General features: G+C 37.6%; 1 protein-coding gene across 3 annotated transcripts in view; it reads left to right on the forward strand.

Moving 5' to 3' along the window:
* The window catches only part of SLC5A8 (solute carrier family 5 member 8), a 69,709-nt gene extending 59,777 nt beyond the window's left edge, over positions 1 to 9,932 (forward strand). For 2 of the 3 annotated variants that reach the window (XM_041739159.1, XM_041739160.1), the window contains 3 exons: positions 4,949 to 5,052; positions 9,125 to 9,204; positions 9,465 to 9,932. In XM_041739159.1, the coding sequence (XP_041595093.1) occupies positions 4,949 to 5,052; positions 9,125 to 9,204; positions 9,465 to 9,587 (307 nt within the window). In that variant the 3' untranslated portion in view covers positions 9,588 to 9,932. The remainder of the gene's footprint in view (positions 1 to 4,948; positions 5,053 to 9,124; positions 9,205 to 9,464) is intronic. The other variant, XM_041739161.1, reaches the window with a different exon arrangement.
* Positions 9,933 to 16,401: the final 6,469 nt, after the last annotated feature.

Raw genomic sequence — 16,401 nt, forward strand, 5'->3', positions numbered from 1 at the left:
TTTAATTGATTTTTAATTTCTGCCTGATTGGATCTAAATTCTGCAGTCATGAAGTCTCTTGAGTCCTTTATGGGTTTTTCTAGAGCCACCCAGTAGCTGTAAAATAGTGCTTCTGAATTGGCTTTCTGACATTGAATTGTAATCCATATTTTGTAACTCTGTGGGAGAGTGGGCTGTTTCTGATTCTTTTTTTTGAGGTGAGGTTTTCCTTCTAGTCATTTTGCTCAGTGCAGAGTGGCCAAAAACAAGTTGTATTGGGAAAAGGAGAAAAAGAGAGAGAAGGAAAGAAAAGAGAAAAAGAAAAAAGAGAAAGAAGAAAAAAAAGGGGGGGGGAAGAGAAGAAAAAGAAAGGAAAAGAAATAAAGGAGAAAAAAGAAAAAAAGGTGGGGTGGGGTGGGGGAAGCAATCAGAAATCAAGAAGAAAGAAAGAAAAAAAAAAGCACAAAACAAAACAAAACAAAAAAACAAACAAAAAAAAAAACACGGGGGAGTATCTTCCGATTCTGTGTACTTTAAGTCCCTTGACTTCCCTTGGAACTGGTCCGTGTCGCTGGTCTTCTGGGGGAGGGGCCTGCTGTGCTGATTCTCAGGTGTTAGCACTTGGGGGAGCTGCTCTGCCCCTGCCTGGTGCAAGGCTCAGTGGGGGTGTTTACCCCGTGAGGCCCCGGGAGGAAGCCACAGTGGCGGGGGAAGCTCTGGGACCCTGGAGTCAGCTCCGGCAGTAACTCCGGGGCTCTCCGTCTGCAGGGCCCGGGGGCTCCCGGGCGGGGCCGCTGATCTGCTCAGTTCCAGGCAGGAGCGTCCTTGCTGTCCTGGGCCCTCCCGGCCTCTGCCTGTCCCGGGGGAGGCCGGATCCTGGGCTGTGTCCCGGCGCCCTGTGCTCCGGAGCCTGCGCTGTTGGATTCGCGCTCCCGGCCGCAGCCCCCTCCGTGGTGCCGCCACCCGAGCCCCTCCGAGCTGTTCCCGGAGCCGCGCCGCCCCCTCCGCGCGGAGTTTCTTCCTCTGCCCGAGCCGCCGCCTCTGAGCTGTTCCCGGAGCCCCGCAGCCCCCTCCGCGGAGCCGCAGGCCGAGTCACTCCGAGCTGCTCCCGGAGCCGCGCCGCCCCCTCCGCGGAGCTTCTTCCTCCGCCCGAGCCGCCGCGGCTGAGCTGTTCCCGGAGCCGCGCAGCCCCCTCCGCGGAGCCGCCGCCCGAGCCCCTCCGAGCTGCTCCGGGTCCCGCCGAGCGCTGCAGCCCTTAGGGAGCTCGGCGCATCTCCCGGGGCGCAGTTCCTCTGTTACTGTCCCAGGGAGCCCGAGGGCATCCCCGCCCTTCTGGGGATCCTGCTCCAATTCCCGGGAGGCCTTTCCGCGGGGAAGGTTGGTGCAGCTCCTGCTCCTCCGGGACGGGGCTCTCCCGCCCTGGGGACACTCGCCCCGGCCTCAGCCCGGCTCCTCGCGGGGCCCCTCCCCCTTGGAGGCCTTTTGTTTCTTTATTTCTTTTTCCCCGTCTTCCTACCTTGATAGAAGCGCGAACTCTTCTCACTGTAGCGTTCCAGCTGGTCTCTCTTTAAATCTCAGGCCGAATTCGTAGATTTTCAGGATGATTGGATGGTTTTCTAGGTAATTTGTTGAGGACAGGTGACTTGGAGACCCTGCTCTTCCGCCATCTTGCCTGTTTCTTCTAGTCAATATCTTTTTAGATGTTTTTTTTGGCCATTGCCATCTAGATATCAACTTCTGTGACTTGTCTGTTGAAATCTTTGATCCAGTTTTAAATGGATTCTTAGGTTTTTTTCTTATTTATTTAGGAGTTTTTGATATGTTCTAGATACAAGATATATTTTGAAATAATTTTCTCCTGCTTTGTGTGTTGCCTTTTTACTCTCTGAATTATACTTTTTGGTAATCAGAATTTCATTATAATTAAGTTCAACTTAATTAAAGTCTTTTTTTTAAGTTTTTATTTAAATACCAGTTAGTTAACACATAGTGTAATATTAGTTTCAGGAGTAGAATTGAGTGATTTATCATTTACATAGAACATCCAATGCTCGTTACAACAAGATACCCATCACTCATTTAACCCATCCCTCCATCCACTTCCCCTCCAGTACACCTCAGTTTGTTCTCTATAGTTAAGAATCTGTTTTATGGTTTGCCTCTCCTTTTTACCCTCTTTGTTCATCTGTTTTGTTTGTTAAATTCCACATATAAGTGAAATCATAAGGTATTTGTAATACAAATACTACATAATACAATCTAGCACCATCCACATTGTTGCAAATGACAAGATAGATATTCATTTTCACAGTTAAGTAATATTCCATTGTATATATGTACCACATCTTTATCCATTCATCAGTCAATGGACTTTTGAGCTCTTTCCATAATTTGGCTATTGTTGATAATACTGCTATAAACATTGGGGCTCATGTATCTCTTCAAATCAGTATTTTTGTATCCTTTGGTAAATACCTAGTAGTGCAATTGAAGGATCATAGGGTAGTTCTGTGTTTAACTTTTTGAGGAACCTCCATACTGTTTTCCAGAGTGACTGCACCTACTTGCATTCCTACCAACAGTGTAAGAGGGTTCCCCTTTTTCCAAATCCTCACCAACATGTGTTGTTGGTTGTGCTGTTCATTTTAGTCATTCTGACAGGTGTGAGTTGATATATTATTGTAGTTTTGATTTGTATTTCCCTGATGATGAGTGATGTTGAGCATCTTTTTGCGTCTTCCAGCCATCTGGATGTCTTCTTTGGAGAAATTTCTATTCATTTCTTCTGTCTATTTCTTAATTGGATGATTTGTTCTTTGGGTATTGAATTTGATGAGTTTTGTATAGATCTTGGATACTAGCCCTTTGGATACTAGCCTTTGGATACTAGCCTTGGATACAGATCCTCCTCTTGGATCTGGTATGTCATTTGTAAATATCTTCTCCCATTCTGTTCGTTGCCTTTTGGTTTTGTTGACTGCTTCATTTGCTGTGCAGAAGCTTTTTATCTTGATGAAATTTCAATAGTTCATTTTTTTTTGCTTTTGTCTCCCTTGCCTCTGAAGATATGTCTAGCAATAAGTTGCTATGGCCAAGGTTGAAGAGGTTGCTGTCTGTGTTCTTCTCTAGGATTTTGATGGATTCCTGTCTTACATTGAGGCCTTTCATCCATTTTGAGTTTATCTTTGTGAGTGGTACAAGAGAATGGTTCAGTTTCATTCTTCTGCATGTGACTGTCCAGTTTTCCCAGCAGCATTTATGGAAGATACTGTCTTTTTTCCATTGGATATTCTTTCCAGCTTTGTCGAAGATTAGTTGACCATAGAGTTGAGGGTCTAATTCTGGGTTCTCTATTGTGTTCCATTGATCTATGTGTCTGTTTTGTGCCAGTACCACGCTGTCTTGATGATTGCAGCTTTGTAATGGAGCTTGAAGCCTGGGATTGTGATGCCACCAGCTCTGGTTTTCTTTTTCAACATTCCTCTGGTTATTTTGGGCCTTTTCTGGTTCCATAAAAATTTTAGGATTACTTGTTTTAGCTCTTTGAAAAATGTCAATGATATTTTGATATGGATTGCATTGAATGTACAAATTGCCCTGGGTAACATGGACATTTTAACAATATTTATTCTTCCAATCCATGAACATGGAATGTTTTTCCATTTCTTTGTGTTTTCCTCAATTTCTTTCATAAGTGTTCCATAGTTTTCAGAGTACAGATCCTTTGCCTTTCTGCTTAGGTTTATTTGTAGGTATGTTATGGATTTTGGTGCAATTGTAAATGGGATCTATTCCTTAATTTCTTTTTCTTCTGTCTTGTTGTTAGTGTATAGAAATGTAACTGATTTCTGTGCATTGATTTTATATCCTGCCACGTTGCTGAACTGTTCTATGAGTTCTAGCAATTTTGGGGTGGAGTCTTTTGGGTTTTCTGCATAAAATATCATGTCATCTGTGAAAGGAAAGAAAATATCATGTCATCTGTGAATGGAAAGAAAACCTGCAAACTCATTCTATGAGGTCAGCATAATCTTGATCCCTAAACCAAAGACCCCACCAAAAAAAGAGAATTATAGACCAATATTCCTGATGAACATGGATGCTAAAATTCTCACCAAGGTAGTAGCCAATGGGATCCAACAGTGCAAAAAATATTCTTCAGAACAACCAAGTGGGATTTATTCCTGGGCTGTAAAGGTGGCTCAACATTCGCAAATCAATCAGCATGATGCATCACATTAATAAAAGAAAGGACAGGAACACATTATCCTCTTCATTGATGCACAGAAAACATTTGACAAAATACAGCATCCTTTCTTGATTGAAACTCTTCACAGTGTAGGGGAAAAGGGAACATACCTCAATATCATAAAAGCCTTCTGTGAAAAGCCCACAGTAAATGTCATTCTCAATGGGGAAAAACTGAAAGCTTTTCCCCTAAGGTCAGGAGCATGACAGAGATGCCCACGCTCACCACTGTTCTTCAAATGTCACTTCTTCACAAAGGCTTTCTTTGACCACACATTAGAGTGTAGTTCCTTTTTTCCACTCTGTTTCTCATTACCTTATTTTATGTTCATTATAGCCCTTTCCACCAGTGGAAATAATTATATTTATTAGTTTACTTGTTTGTTATATTCCTTTCTCCATGAGAATGCAAACTTTATGAGAGCAGGAGCCTTATAAACCTTTTTTTGTGGTAGACTTTCCAATGAAGAACAGTGCCTGGGACATAAAGCAGAGTTGAATGAATACACATGGACATTTAGTATTATAGTATATGGTCAAGGTTAAGTCAAGCTTTTAATTCTTTATCCAATAAGATAAAGTTAGAACAGCAGATTATGACATTAAAAAACATTGTTAAATATTTTATTTTGACTTTGCCATGCATGACGATTATTGAGACTGCTCTAGTTGCTAGTAGTATCACATGAAATCTTACAGGTATGCTTTTGTTCTATTTTAGGACCCCACTGATGGATAACTGGTATTCTTTATCATATCTATACTTCAGTACTGTTGGAACTTTGGTAACGATGTTCATGGGAATGCTAATTAGTTTACCAACAGGTAACTTTCTAAACATTACTGTTGTTGTATTTACCTCTTTTTAAAAAAGATTTTACTTATTTATTCATGAGAGACACACAGAGAGAGGCAAGACACAGGCAGAGGGAGAAGTAGGCTCCATGCAGGGAACCCGATATGGACTTGATCCCTGGACTCTGTGATCACACCCTGAGCCAAAGGCAGATGCTTAACTGCTGAGCCACCCCAGGCATCCCTGTATTTACCTCTATATTGGTTTTTATTATTTTTTAAATAAATTTATTTTTTATTGGTGTTCAATTTGACAACGTACAGAATAACACCCAGTGCTCATCCTGTCAAGTGCCCACCTCAGTGCCTGTCACCCAGTCACCCCCACCCCCCGCCCACCTCCCCATCCACCACCCCTAGTTTGTTTTCCAGAGTTAGGAGTCTTTCATGTTCTGTCTCCCTTTCTGATATTTCCCACTCATTTTTTCTCCTTTCCCCTTTATTCCCTTTCACTATTTTTTATATTCCCCAAATGAATGAGACCGTATAATGTTTGTCCTTCTCAGATTGACTTATTTCACTCAGCATAATACCCTCCAGTTCCATCCACGTCGAAGCAAATGGTGGGTATTTGTCGTTTCTAATGGCTGAGCAATATTCCATCTCTTTTATAGTATTTATGTTATTGCCCTATAGTCCTTTTAACAACTAGTTTACTTATTCCATTTTCCTCATGGAGATCTGAGTGCCTGTATTTGATTTTGAAAGCAGAAGATTCTATCTGAACCTTTGTTCTGCTATTTACTAGCTGCATAAACTTAGGGAAGTCCATATAGCTACTCTGAGGCTCAGCGGTCTTATATGGTAAGTGAGGATGGTGGTGATTGACTTGCCTATCTCACAGGTTGCTGTAAGATAAAAATAAAATGCTTGACAAAAATCATACGTAGGTATCACAGTGCTAGGGATTTTACATGTGTTATTACAACAGTCCTGTGTCATGGTCTTTTCATTGTCCTAGGCTGACGTTTTGTAGACTGTAATGAAGTATACACATGTAAGAAATGATAATTACAGTCCTCACATCTAAACATAGGGTGAGGCTTTTTTTTTCACATGTCCATAAACTTTAAAAACATTATTAAAAAAACAGACTGCTCCTACACATAGTATTCATTGCTCTCTGGGATTGCTATAGAACTTTTATCGTGGAACTTCATTTTGTCCCCATTCTGTGAATTCCCTTGGTCTCCCTTCTGTGTTGGATTCTCTGCTGCCTATATCCCATTATTCCTAATTCTTGTTTATCCCCTTAATTGAATGGAGCACATCCTTTAGTGTGTCCTTGAGAAAGGGTAGACAAGAGGTTTTGAAGATGTGGTGTCCCCAGGAAAAAAAAATGTCTTTAATTCTCCCTCCTACTCGATTGATCATTTGTTCAAGTAGAGAATCCTAAAAAAATAACTTTCTTGTTTCTGAGAGGATGTCTTAATTTCCTCTGAGCTCATTATGTTGTTATTGAGAATGCCAGGGGCATGCTACCTGCTGGCCCTTTGCATGTGATCCGTTTCACAATGACTGCTTTGCCCTAAGCCCTTGTGAGGGTCTTTTTGATCTGAAGATCCATGTCCTTCAGTTTGAGGACATTCTTCTATATTATTTCTTTTGTAATTTCCCCTGATTTTCCGTTTTCTCTTTCTGGAAACTCTTAGTCCAATGTTTGAGTCTCAGACAGTTATCCTAATTTTATTTTCTTTTCTCTCCTATCTTCCATCACTGTGTCTTTAGGTCTACCACATGGGATACTTTTCCAATTTCTTTTCCAATAATTCTCAAAGGAGCACTCTGATCCAGTTTTAAGAATAGTCTGTAAGGAAAGGAGGGCAGGTGGGAAGCTATTGCAGTAATCCAGGTGAGCAATCATGGTGGCTCAAGCTCAAAGCAGGGTAGTAGTGGAGAGCTGGTGAGACGTACTGGGCTCCTTGATTTCCTACATCCCCTCACCCCAGTACATTCATGGCAATCAGAGTGGGGGAAGCAGCCCCACTGCCCTCTTCATCAAATGTGCAACAACTAGTCAGAAATCCTATATATTGTCCTAGAATGTCTAATATCTTTGCTGTATGCTACAAAAAAGCTACCAACACTGTACCATTTGATAGAATTCTTTTTTTATATAAGATTTTATTTATTTATTCATGAGAGACACAAAGAAAGAGGCAGAAACATAGGTAGAGGGAGAAGCAGGCTCTCTGTAGGGAGCCCAATGTGAGACTCAACCACAGGACCCTGTGATCACAACCTAAGGTGAAAGCATAAGCTCAACCACTGAGCCACCCAGGTGTCCCCCACTTGACGAATCCTATCAGTCATTGTTTTGTGGCTCCTAAAAAGCACTGCCTTTCAAACTTCTGTGATACTTATATTTATAATTAATAAATTATATTAATAATTGGTGGTAATATTCATATAAACATATCACCAATTATATTAATTATAATTATCATATATTACAATACATAATTATACATTTATAATAAAGTTTGTAGCTATTTATTACCTCTCAAACAGTTGTTTTAAACTATTCTTTCTTTTCAAAAAGGGCTTTACCTTTCTTCATAAATAAAATTATCAACACAATAGATTTATTCCTTTCTCTGTTTTCACATATTTTAAGACAGATTTTAAACTTTTTGTACCAATAACCCAATTATTCAGATCAGGAATACACCTAAACAATCTCCTTGTACTATTTGACCTTAGACTGTTACTCCACTCATTCCTTTTTTTTTTTTTTCCTTTAGGACAGTGGGGTATCAGAGTATTCCCTTTGAGCACTCCCTTTTTCCTTAAAAGTTTTTTTTTTCTGATTATCATATACAATTATATCTTCTGTTTTATAAAGTAATGCTTCATCTAGGTGAACAGGCATCCAGTGACAAAAACAATTCAACTTTATTAATTTCACAAGTGACTTATTCTCACTTCACAGCAGTAGTGAGCACCTTGGGGAAAAAAATCTAGAAACATGAAATCCTAACTCTCCTTGGAATATAAATAGGAATACTAAGACTCACTAAGAATTCAGGCCGTATAGATTTGGTTGGCATTTCATTTTCACCTAACCATGTACTGTGCACCGTGAGTGAGTCTGTCTCCTCATCCATAAAGTGGAGTAAATAATGCCCTAAGTAGACCTTGAGCTCTGACTGCAGTAATTGTTTCACTCATCTACAGGACCTAATAGAGTCTCTAGCCCATGGTAGGCACTCCACAGTGTTGAATGAATTAATTTAAAATTGATCCTGTCTCCGGAACAGCAGAGGTTCCCATAATTAAAAGCCTAATTTTGTACTGAAGTGGTGGTTCGCAAATATTAGAGGGCACGAAGAATACTTTGGAAATTTGGTAAAAATCAGGATTCAGTGGCCCCACCTCAGAGTTTCTGACAGTTTCTCCAGGTTGGAGTCCAGGAATCTGCATTTAAAGTACATCTGCTGAATGATTTGTACAAAAGTAGTTTGAAAACCATACAGTTTTAAAAAGCTTTATCTTTGATGTACAAATAAAATACCAAAACAAAGAATAATGTTAGGGAAGAGGAGTTGAATCAAACACCAATGATCATATTGATTTTTATTTAATTTATTCAATAATTCATAATTTCCTGCATTTCTTTATGCACATGTACATTCATAACCATCAAACTGGGGGAAAGGTACCTACACCTCTGTCTGAAGTAGAGACAAATGGCTTGATATTTTATTGGTGGATCACAGAGGATGTTTTTAAATAAGTTTCCCAACAAGTATGGAGCTCTTGGGTTAAGCACTATATAAAGTAGGTGGCTTCATTTAAGAGCCAACTCGCTCATCCTTAAACACTAGACTTATTTATCACAGTGAACGGCTTGCAGAATCTGAGACTGAGAGAAGGGAAATAGTGAGCCAAGTCTTCAGCACTACGTAAAAGATTCTCTTTCTCTGTGTGTTTTATGAGTGCATAGAGTTGAACTTGCACAAGTTGGATGCTTGTATGATGGGCCATCACTGGGTGGTTAGGATATCTTTCTAACAATGAAAATAATGTAAATGTTTTTCAGGAGGAAGAAAACAAAACTTAGATCGCAGATTCCTACTAACCAAAGAGGACTTTTTATCCAATTTTGACATTTTTAAGAAGGTAAGTTGGCTTTCTTTCTCCTTAAATTAGTAAGACTGTGCTTTTATCACCAGGATAGAAGACTAGTTAGTCGTCAGATTCTCTTTTGAACTCTGATGGACAAGGAAGGAGCTTGCCTTATTCTTTGGTGGTCTATTTCTGTTGTATCTCCCGTCTTCGATAGATAACAAAGCTGATTTAGAGAAGGAAAAGCAGTAACAATAATTTAGAATTGAATAGTGCCTTTTTCTAATCACTATGTTAACATTTTCTTTTGGAAGAAGCATATTTTAAGCTATAAATCTCACCCAGTAGAAGATGGTGGAACTGATAATCCTGCCTTCAACCATATTGAATTGAACTACACAGATCAAAGTGACAAGATCAGTGGGACTCATTTGTGAAGTGCCTGTGACCTAGGTGATCTTAAACATTGATTTAGTTACATACGTTTTCTAAGATAATTGGATCAGGTTTAGATTTCTTTTTGGGGGGAGGGTTCTATTATGAGTAAAGTTTGGGAGGCTTTTGGGGAGTAAAATTTTGTTAAAGCAAAGTGCTGACTCTTCACTTACTATACTCATTAACTGTTGCTACTCTGGAGTTGAGTTTCAGCATCAGCATTTTCCTCTATTTCTCTCTCTCTCTCTTTTTTTAAATGAAGCTGTAGTTTTAAAAGTTATGACCGGGATCCCTGGGTGGCGCAGCGGTTTAGCGCCTGCCTTTGGCCCAGGGCGCGATCCTGGAGACCCGGGATCGAATCCCACGTCAGGCTCCCGGTGCATGGAGCCTGCTTCTCCCTCTGCCTGTGTCTCTGCCTCTCTCTCTCTCTGTGACTATCATACATAAATAAATAAAAAAAAAATTTAAAAAAAAATAAATAAATAAAAAATAAAAGTTATGACCACATATATGCTGAAGGATTAATACACACATATACACACATACTTGATGGTCAAAAGACTATTCTTAAATTTGGGCATTATTAGAAATATTTTCCAGGCATTTGATACTAGCATATAAATTTCAGGTTTTGCCAAAATCAGAAGTAATACTGAAAAGAGCTTTTCTCCTTCTATGAGATACTCTATTTTTAGGAAACAATGAGGTGACAGATTTACATTGTCTAGATCTTTGCTTCTCATTGATTCATATATCAGCCCTATCAGGGAGTATATTAACCTTGGAACCAATTCTGGCTCAGGAGGGTGGTAGTCAAGAAGCATCCTGTTTGGGGAAGAACATGGGTCCCATGATCAATGTCTTTTTGGTGCTATGTATCTATTCTTGTGCCTTTTCACTAATTATCTGGAGCTCCTGGCTCACTGGCTGCTTATATTGCCTTACGCGCTGGTTCTTACACACAATCCTAGTTTCTCAGGTTGTGTTGTACACTTTACTCTGCTTGCCTTCCTATTTCCCTATTTACTCTATTGCCTTGGGTTTGTCTTGAGATACCCCATGTGAATCATGCTACCCCAGACCTTGGTTCACTAATTCCAGAGTATAAATTAGAAACTCCTATGAGCCTGATATTAACAAAAGTACTTTCAACAGAGGTATTTATGAATTTGGTGACCAAAGAACATTTATGTGATTCAGATGGTTAAATTCTGTGGAATTACATGATTATGTTGAATGATATTAATTTGCAGTCAATTGATTTTAAAGGTACATAAGCTTAGGAGTCTTAAATTATGTGTATTCACCCATTTAAAGAGCTAAATTACGTAGGCAAACACTACTGTTTTTTTAATGTTCTGGAATTATTAACCGTATGCTGTGTTCCATGCTTTAAAATTTCAAGTAGCAATCTCAAAGCTTGTTTTGTTAATTTTGCTGCATTTCTAGCTAAAAGTTTGGTCACAGGCTTTTATCAATATTTCTTTTCTACAGTTGCCACATCTATTGTTTAGAAATGTGTTTCTTTTGTTTGTTTGTTTTACAATGTTTTAAAATAATGTGAGAAACATTTAGGCACATTAAAAATATTTTAGAATTAAATACTTTTTTGCTTATTTTCTGATATTTAGGAAAGTATGTTCTGTACATTTGTAGGTTGCCAATTGAAAGCATTAAGAAATCAAAAAAATAAAGTAGTGTTTATCTAAAGCAAAGAGATTTATATAACATTTAAATTAATGATGTGTTCAGATATTTCATATGTGTATAAATGTTATTTTTTAATCAACATATTTGTAAGCATACATCAAACTTTGTAAATCTTTCTACAATTTTTTAATGAGTAGGAAGATATAATCTTATTTGTTTTATGCAAGTGTGATTTGAACTCACTATTTATTTACTAAGTGTAAGCACACGTCTGTAGAATGCTTCAATTTTGGAAATCAAAGTCCAGTTATTTAAATAATTCTTTTGTTTATCTAACTGCCGAGGGATATACAGTATGTTCGTAATGAGAGATCTGAGACTTCCATTCTTATTCACTTTTTTAAACAAAATATATCTTGTAACTTTGGGAACTGTTGGTATTTTTACACATAAGGGTGTCAGACCAAATTCTTAAGAAGTAAAAGTACTGTTATTAATTATGAAATATAATTTATCTTATGTGAATCTTTGGGTAAAATCAAACAATGTAAAATGCTACTATATCATAATGTAAATGAATCATCTAATGTTCTTAATTATTTCTGAATCACAACAATCCCAACAGGAAGGAAAAGCAACATAACTAGTCTGTTTTCATTTCGTCATTGACAAATTGTATGACCTTGAATTTATCCTTAATCTCCTCTACTGATGGAGTTTAAGACCAAACACTTAACTACCTTACAGAAATAATGTGAATATAAAAGATTAGATAGCACTTTATTAGTTCAAATAATGTCACTTAACATTTTAATATGAATGGAAATCAAAATTTGAGTCAAGTTCACCTGCTAGCTTAAAAAAAAGACAAACTGTTCATAATTTGCAGTGTAATGATGTGGAGATAGTTCCTTCTCTAAAAAAATATGTGCCACAGAAATATTGAACTAGATTTAGGAATTAGCAAGATTATTCAGAGAGAATGAAACTAAGAAAGCTACAGACCAATTATATTCACTCAATAGAGAAATGAAAATTTTATATGCAGGATTTAAAATGGTATAAATGTATATGCATCTATTTGATTGCTTATGCATTATTTTTCTCTCCAGACCAGTAGTTTAGTTCTAATGAGGGCAGTTTTGCACCTGAAGGAACATGTGGAAATATGTGAATACAGTTTTGGTTGTCACAGCTGGTGATGAGGTGCTACTGGCATCTAGGGATAGGATTCAGGGACGCTATCAAACATCCTATGACACATAGGCTAGCCCCTCTCCACAGCAAAAAATGCTCCTGCCTCGAATATCAAATTGTTGAGTTTAAGAAATCCTGTTTTAGAGGCTAAGGTTGCAATTGTGATTTTCCCTAGGTCACACATGTTGGTTTTGTTCCTTTAGGGAAATCACCTTGACTCTTCTATCTGATTATTCTCATCTACAGATTAGGATTAAGGTGTCATTGGTATACACCATGTTATGAAACAGAAAAATGACCATATATATGTTTTCATAGCATTTTTAAAATATTAAGGAATATAAAATTGTAATTATGAAAACAACTCTTAAGAAAGTTTCATTTTGCAACATGATTTCCAACATTAATTACATATTAAGATGAAGGAAATATTAAATATAGGAATATGAAGATTTCATAATTTTATTTATGAAAACCTCAGAAATTGTAGTTTATTTGTTAACCACTCAGTGTCTGTCCATGATGTAGACTCAAGGGAGGGATGGACTTGAGATGAGGAATTAACTCTGTGTCAATTCCTGTAGAAAATTCTTAGTTTTTTCCAAGAAGAGTTGTTGATATAGAATCAACTGAGTGTACACACAGTACTGAAAATTCGGTACACAGTTTAGTTATTGTAAAATTTACTTTTATATTTATGTGCCCATTGTGAAAAATCCTGAGGGAATTGAACTTATGATGTAAAACATGTTTGCATGTCTGACTTTTCAACTTGCTGATTAAACTCTCTACAAATGTCTTTGGTGTTGTCTTTTCTTGGGGAAGAAAATGTCAGATTGAATATAATTAAATTTATCAGCTTTTACAGAGAGTTATTTCCACTTTACCACATAAAGGACTCTTTATACTACATACATATTATAAAAGTGTAAGCAAATAAACATGCAGGACTTTTTGTCACTGAAGAATATTTTATGCTTTAAGTTATTAACACTATTTGAAAATAAAAAATAAGGTCTTCAAGAGTGAAAATTTCTTAGCCACTATCTCTTTGGATCTTCCCGCCTCCCATTTTCTCTGTCGTATAATTCTTTAACTTCTATTAGAGGACTGGCATACCTCTTTATCCTATCCTCCATGTCTCCTATTCTGGTTCACATTTTCTATCTTTTTATATTTAAAAATTTCAGGATGTGTCCACATATATATATGAAAGGTCATTTTCTCTTCAGCTTCTCCTAACTGCTACTTAATCTATCCATTGAGTTTTCCATTTCAATGACTTTATTCTCTTCATTTTTAGAGTTGAATGTGCTTTTTCAAATTTTTCAGTTTCCTATTCTTTCCCAACATTGGGTTCTTCTTTCATTATGATTCCCAAATTATTCTTTTATCACTAATAATCTTAACCATATTTATTATTGCTGTTATGTTATCTGAAACTCTTGATATGCTAATTCTTTTACTTGTTCATTTGCTTACTCTCCACCTTAGTGGTTTCTTTCCTTGTGTAGTTGATCATTTAACTGAAAGTTTATCTTCAGCAGAGGTTGTAATTTTCCCAGTGAGAGTTCCCTGGGCTCCATTTAGTGAAAGTCTGTACAAAGAAGTGTTTAAATTATCTTTGGCTGTGCCCTTGTTTTAACTGCCTTCTACCAATCTTACATCATTATCTCAGGTTAGGGCTTCTGTCTTAGGTTCACAGTATCAATTTTCATCCCTTATCCAGGCAAGGCCTGGGGTTTAGGGTTGGAGCCTTATTTACTTTGTGCCCCATCAAAGACTTGGAAAGAGGCAAACTTTCTTTAAACCTCCCTTTTAAATAATGGGGCAGTTCTTCAAGGCTTCAGGCTTTCAGGGATATTTGGAAGAGTGTTCTCACTCTTCCACATTATGGAAGCAGAAACCTCATCTTTGCCCCTGTGAGGACCAAAGAACTCATCAAGAACTATACCTTCACAGGTTATTCAACATCTGCTGGTACCATTGCTATGGTTATGAATTTTTTTTAATTGAGGTAAAATTGGTATATAACATTATATTAGTTTGAAGTATAACCACATAATTTGGCATTTGCATACCCTGCAAAGTGATCCCCGTAATTAGTTACCATCTATCACTATACAGTTGGCACCCTTCGTCCTTTGCCCACCTCCCAAACCTCTTCCTTTCTGATAACCATCAAAATCATTTTTGTTTTTAAAGATTTTATTTATTTATGGGGGAGAGAGAGCGGAGCATGTGAGAGAGACCACAAGTCGGGATGAGGGGCAGGCGGGGAGGGACAAGCAAACTCCCCACTGAGCAGGGAGCCTGATGTGGAGCTCGATCTCAGGACCCCAGGATCATGACCTGAGCTGAAGGGAGATGCTTAACCAAATGAGCCACCCAGGCACCCCCAAAATAATTTTATTTTCAATATTGGGACTGGTGTTTCCCTTTTTGTTTTTACAATTTTGACTATGTATTAAAATTTTTGTTTTGTGACATATTTATCCAGAATTTGTGTGTTTATAGAAGGAGGGGGGCCCCCCTCTGTATGAGTACGGACCACAACTTTTTGAAAATCCTGTTCTTATTATTTTTTTCATTTTCTTAATCCTGGGCTGTGGAGGCATAAGTAGCTATTTAGCACACTTAGCAATTCCGAAACAATGTGTAAAATAGGGTAATCTTTTATAAACTGAACACATGAATGCTGAGGTACATGGAGAGTCTTTTGTTTTTATATAAAAGCTTGATGAAGACATAATTCACATGCCATACATTCAACCAATTTGAAATATACAGCTTGATGCTTACTATATTCCCAGCATTATACAACCATTGCCACAATCTTAGAACCTTTTCATCACCCACAAAAGCAGCCCCATATCCATTGTAGTCACTCCCCATTTTCTCCCAGCCCCCTTAGCCCTCGGTGGCCACTGATCTACTTTCTGTCTTTACAGATTTGTCTATTCTGGTCATTTCATATAAATGAAATCACACAATATGTAGTCTCTTGTGACTGGCTTCTTTCACATAGCATGTTTTCAATGTTTATCCATGTCATAGCATATATCAGTACTTCATTTTTATAGCCTTATGGCTATACCACATTTTATTTCTCAGTTGAAAAACGTTTATATTTTTTCCATGTTTAGGTTATTATGAATGATGATGCTCTGAACACTGTGTACAAGTTTTTGTGTGGACATAGATTTTCATTTCTCTTGAGTATGTATCTAGCAGTGGAATCACTGGGTCATATGGTAACTATGCTTAACCATTTGAAGAACTGACAGTTTTCCAAACTTTTTGCACATTTTACATTTCTATCAGCACTAAGAGTTCTAATTTCTCTACATCTTGACAAATGCTTGTTATTAACTATATTTTTTATTACAGCCATAGTGAGTGTGAAGTGGTATCTCATCATGGTTTTGACTTGCATTTCCCTAATATTTAATGATGTTGAACATCTTTTATTGTTTATTGGTCATCTGTGTGTCTTCTTTGGAGATATGTCTATTTAGACCCTTTTTAATTGGCTTGGCTTTTTATTATTAAGTTGTAGGAGTTTTTTTGCATATTCAATATTTATCTTTTATCAGATAAAAAATGTGCAAACACTTCTTCCATTCTGAGGGTTGGAGAGTTTTCTTTTGATTGATAGTGTCTGAGTTATAGAGAAAAGTATTTTGAGACCTAAACAGAAGTAACTCTAATGCGATTTTAGAAAAATATAAAGCCTCCTCATCATATGCTTAAGGCAGAGTGGAAAACATGATGTTCAAACTAATAAGGCATGCAAAGTACGGTGCAATTTATAATAGGACCAGGTGTGAAGGTAGATGGAGGGGGAAAAAAGAAAGAGGTAGAGAGACAAAAGATAAGAGAGAGAGGTAAATATATAGATTTACCTTCCTGCTGAGGCCATACATAGTGTCACTATGTAATGTTGCATAAAAGCTGGGATACCTAGGT

This window comes from Vulpes lagopus, chromosome 23 (genome assembly GCF_018345385.1).
Source record: "Vulpes lagopus strain Blue_001 chromosome 23, ASM1834538v1, whole genome shotgun sequence".
Classification (NCBI taxonomy): Eukaryota; Metazoa; Chordata; class Mammalia; order Carnivora; family Canidae; genus Vulpes; species Vulpes lagopus.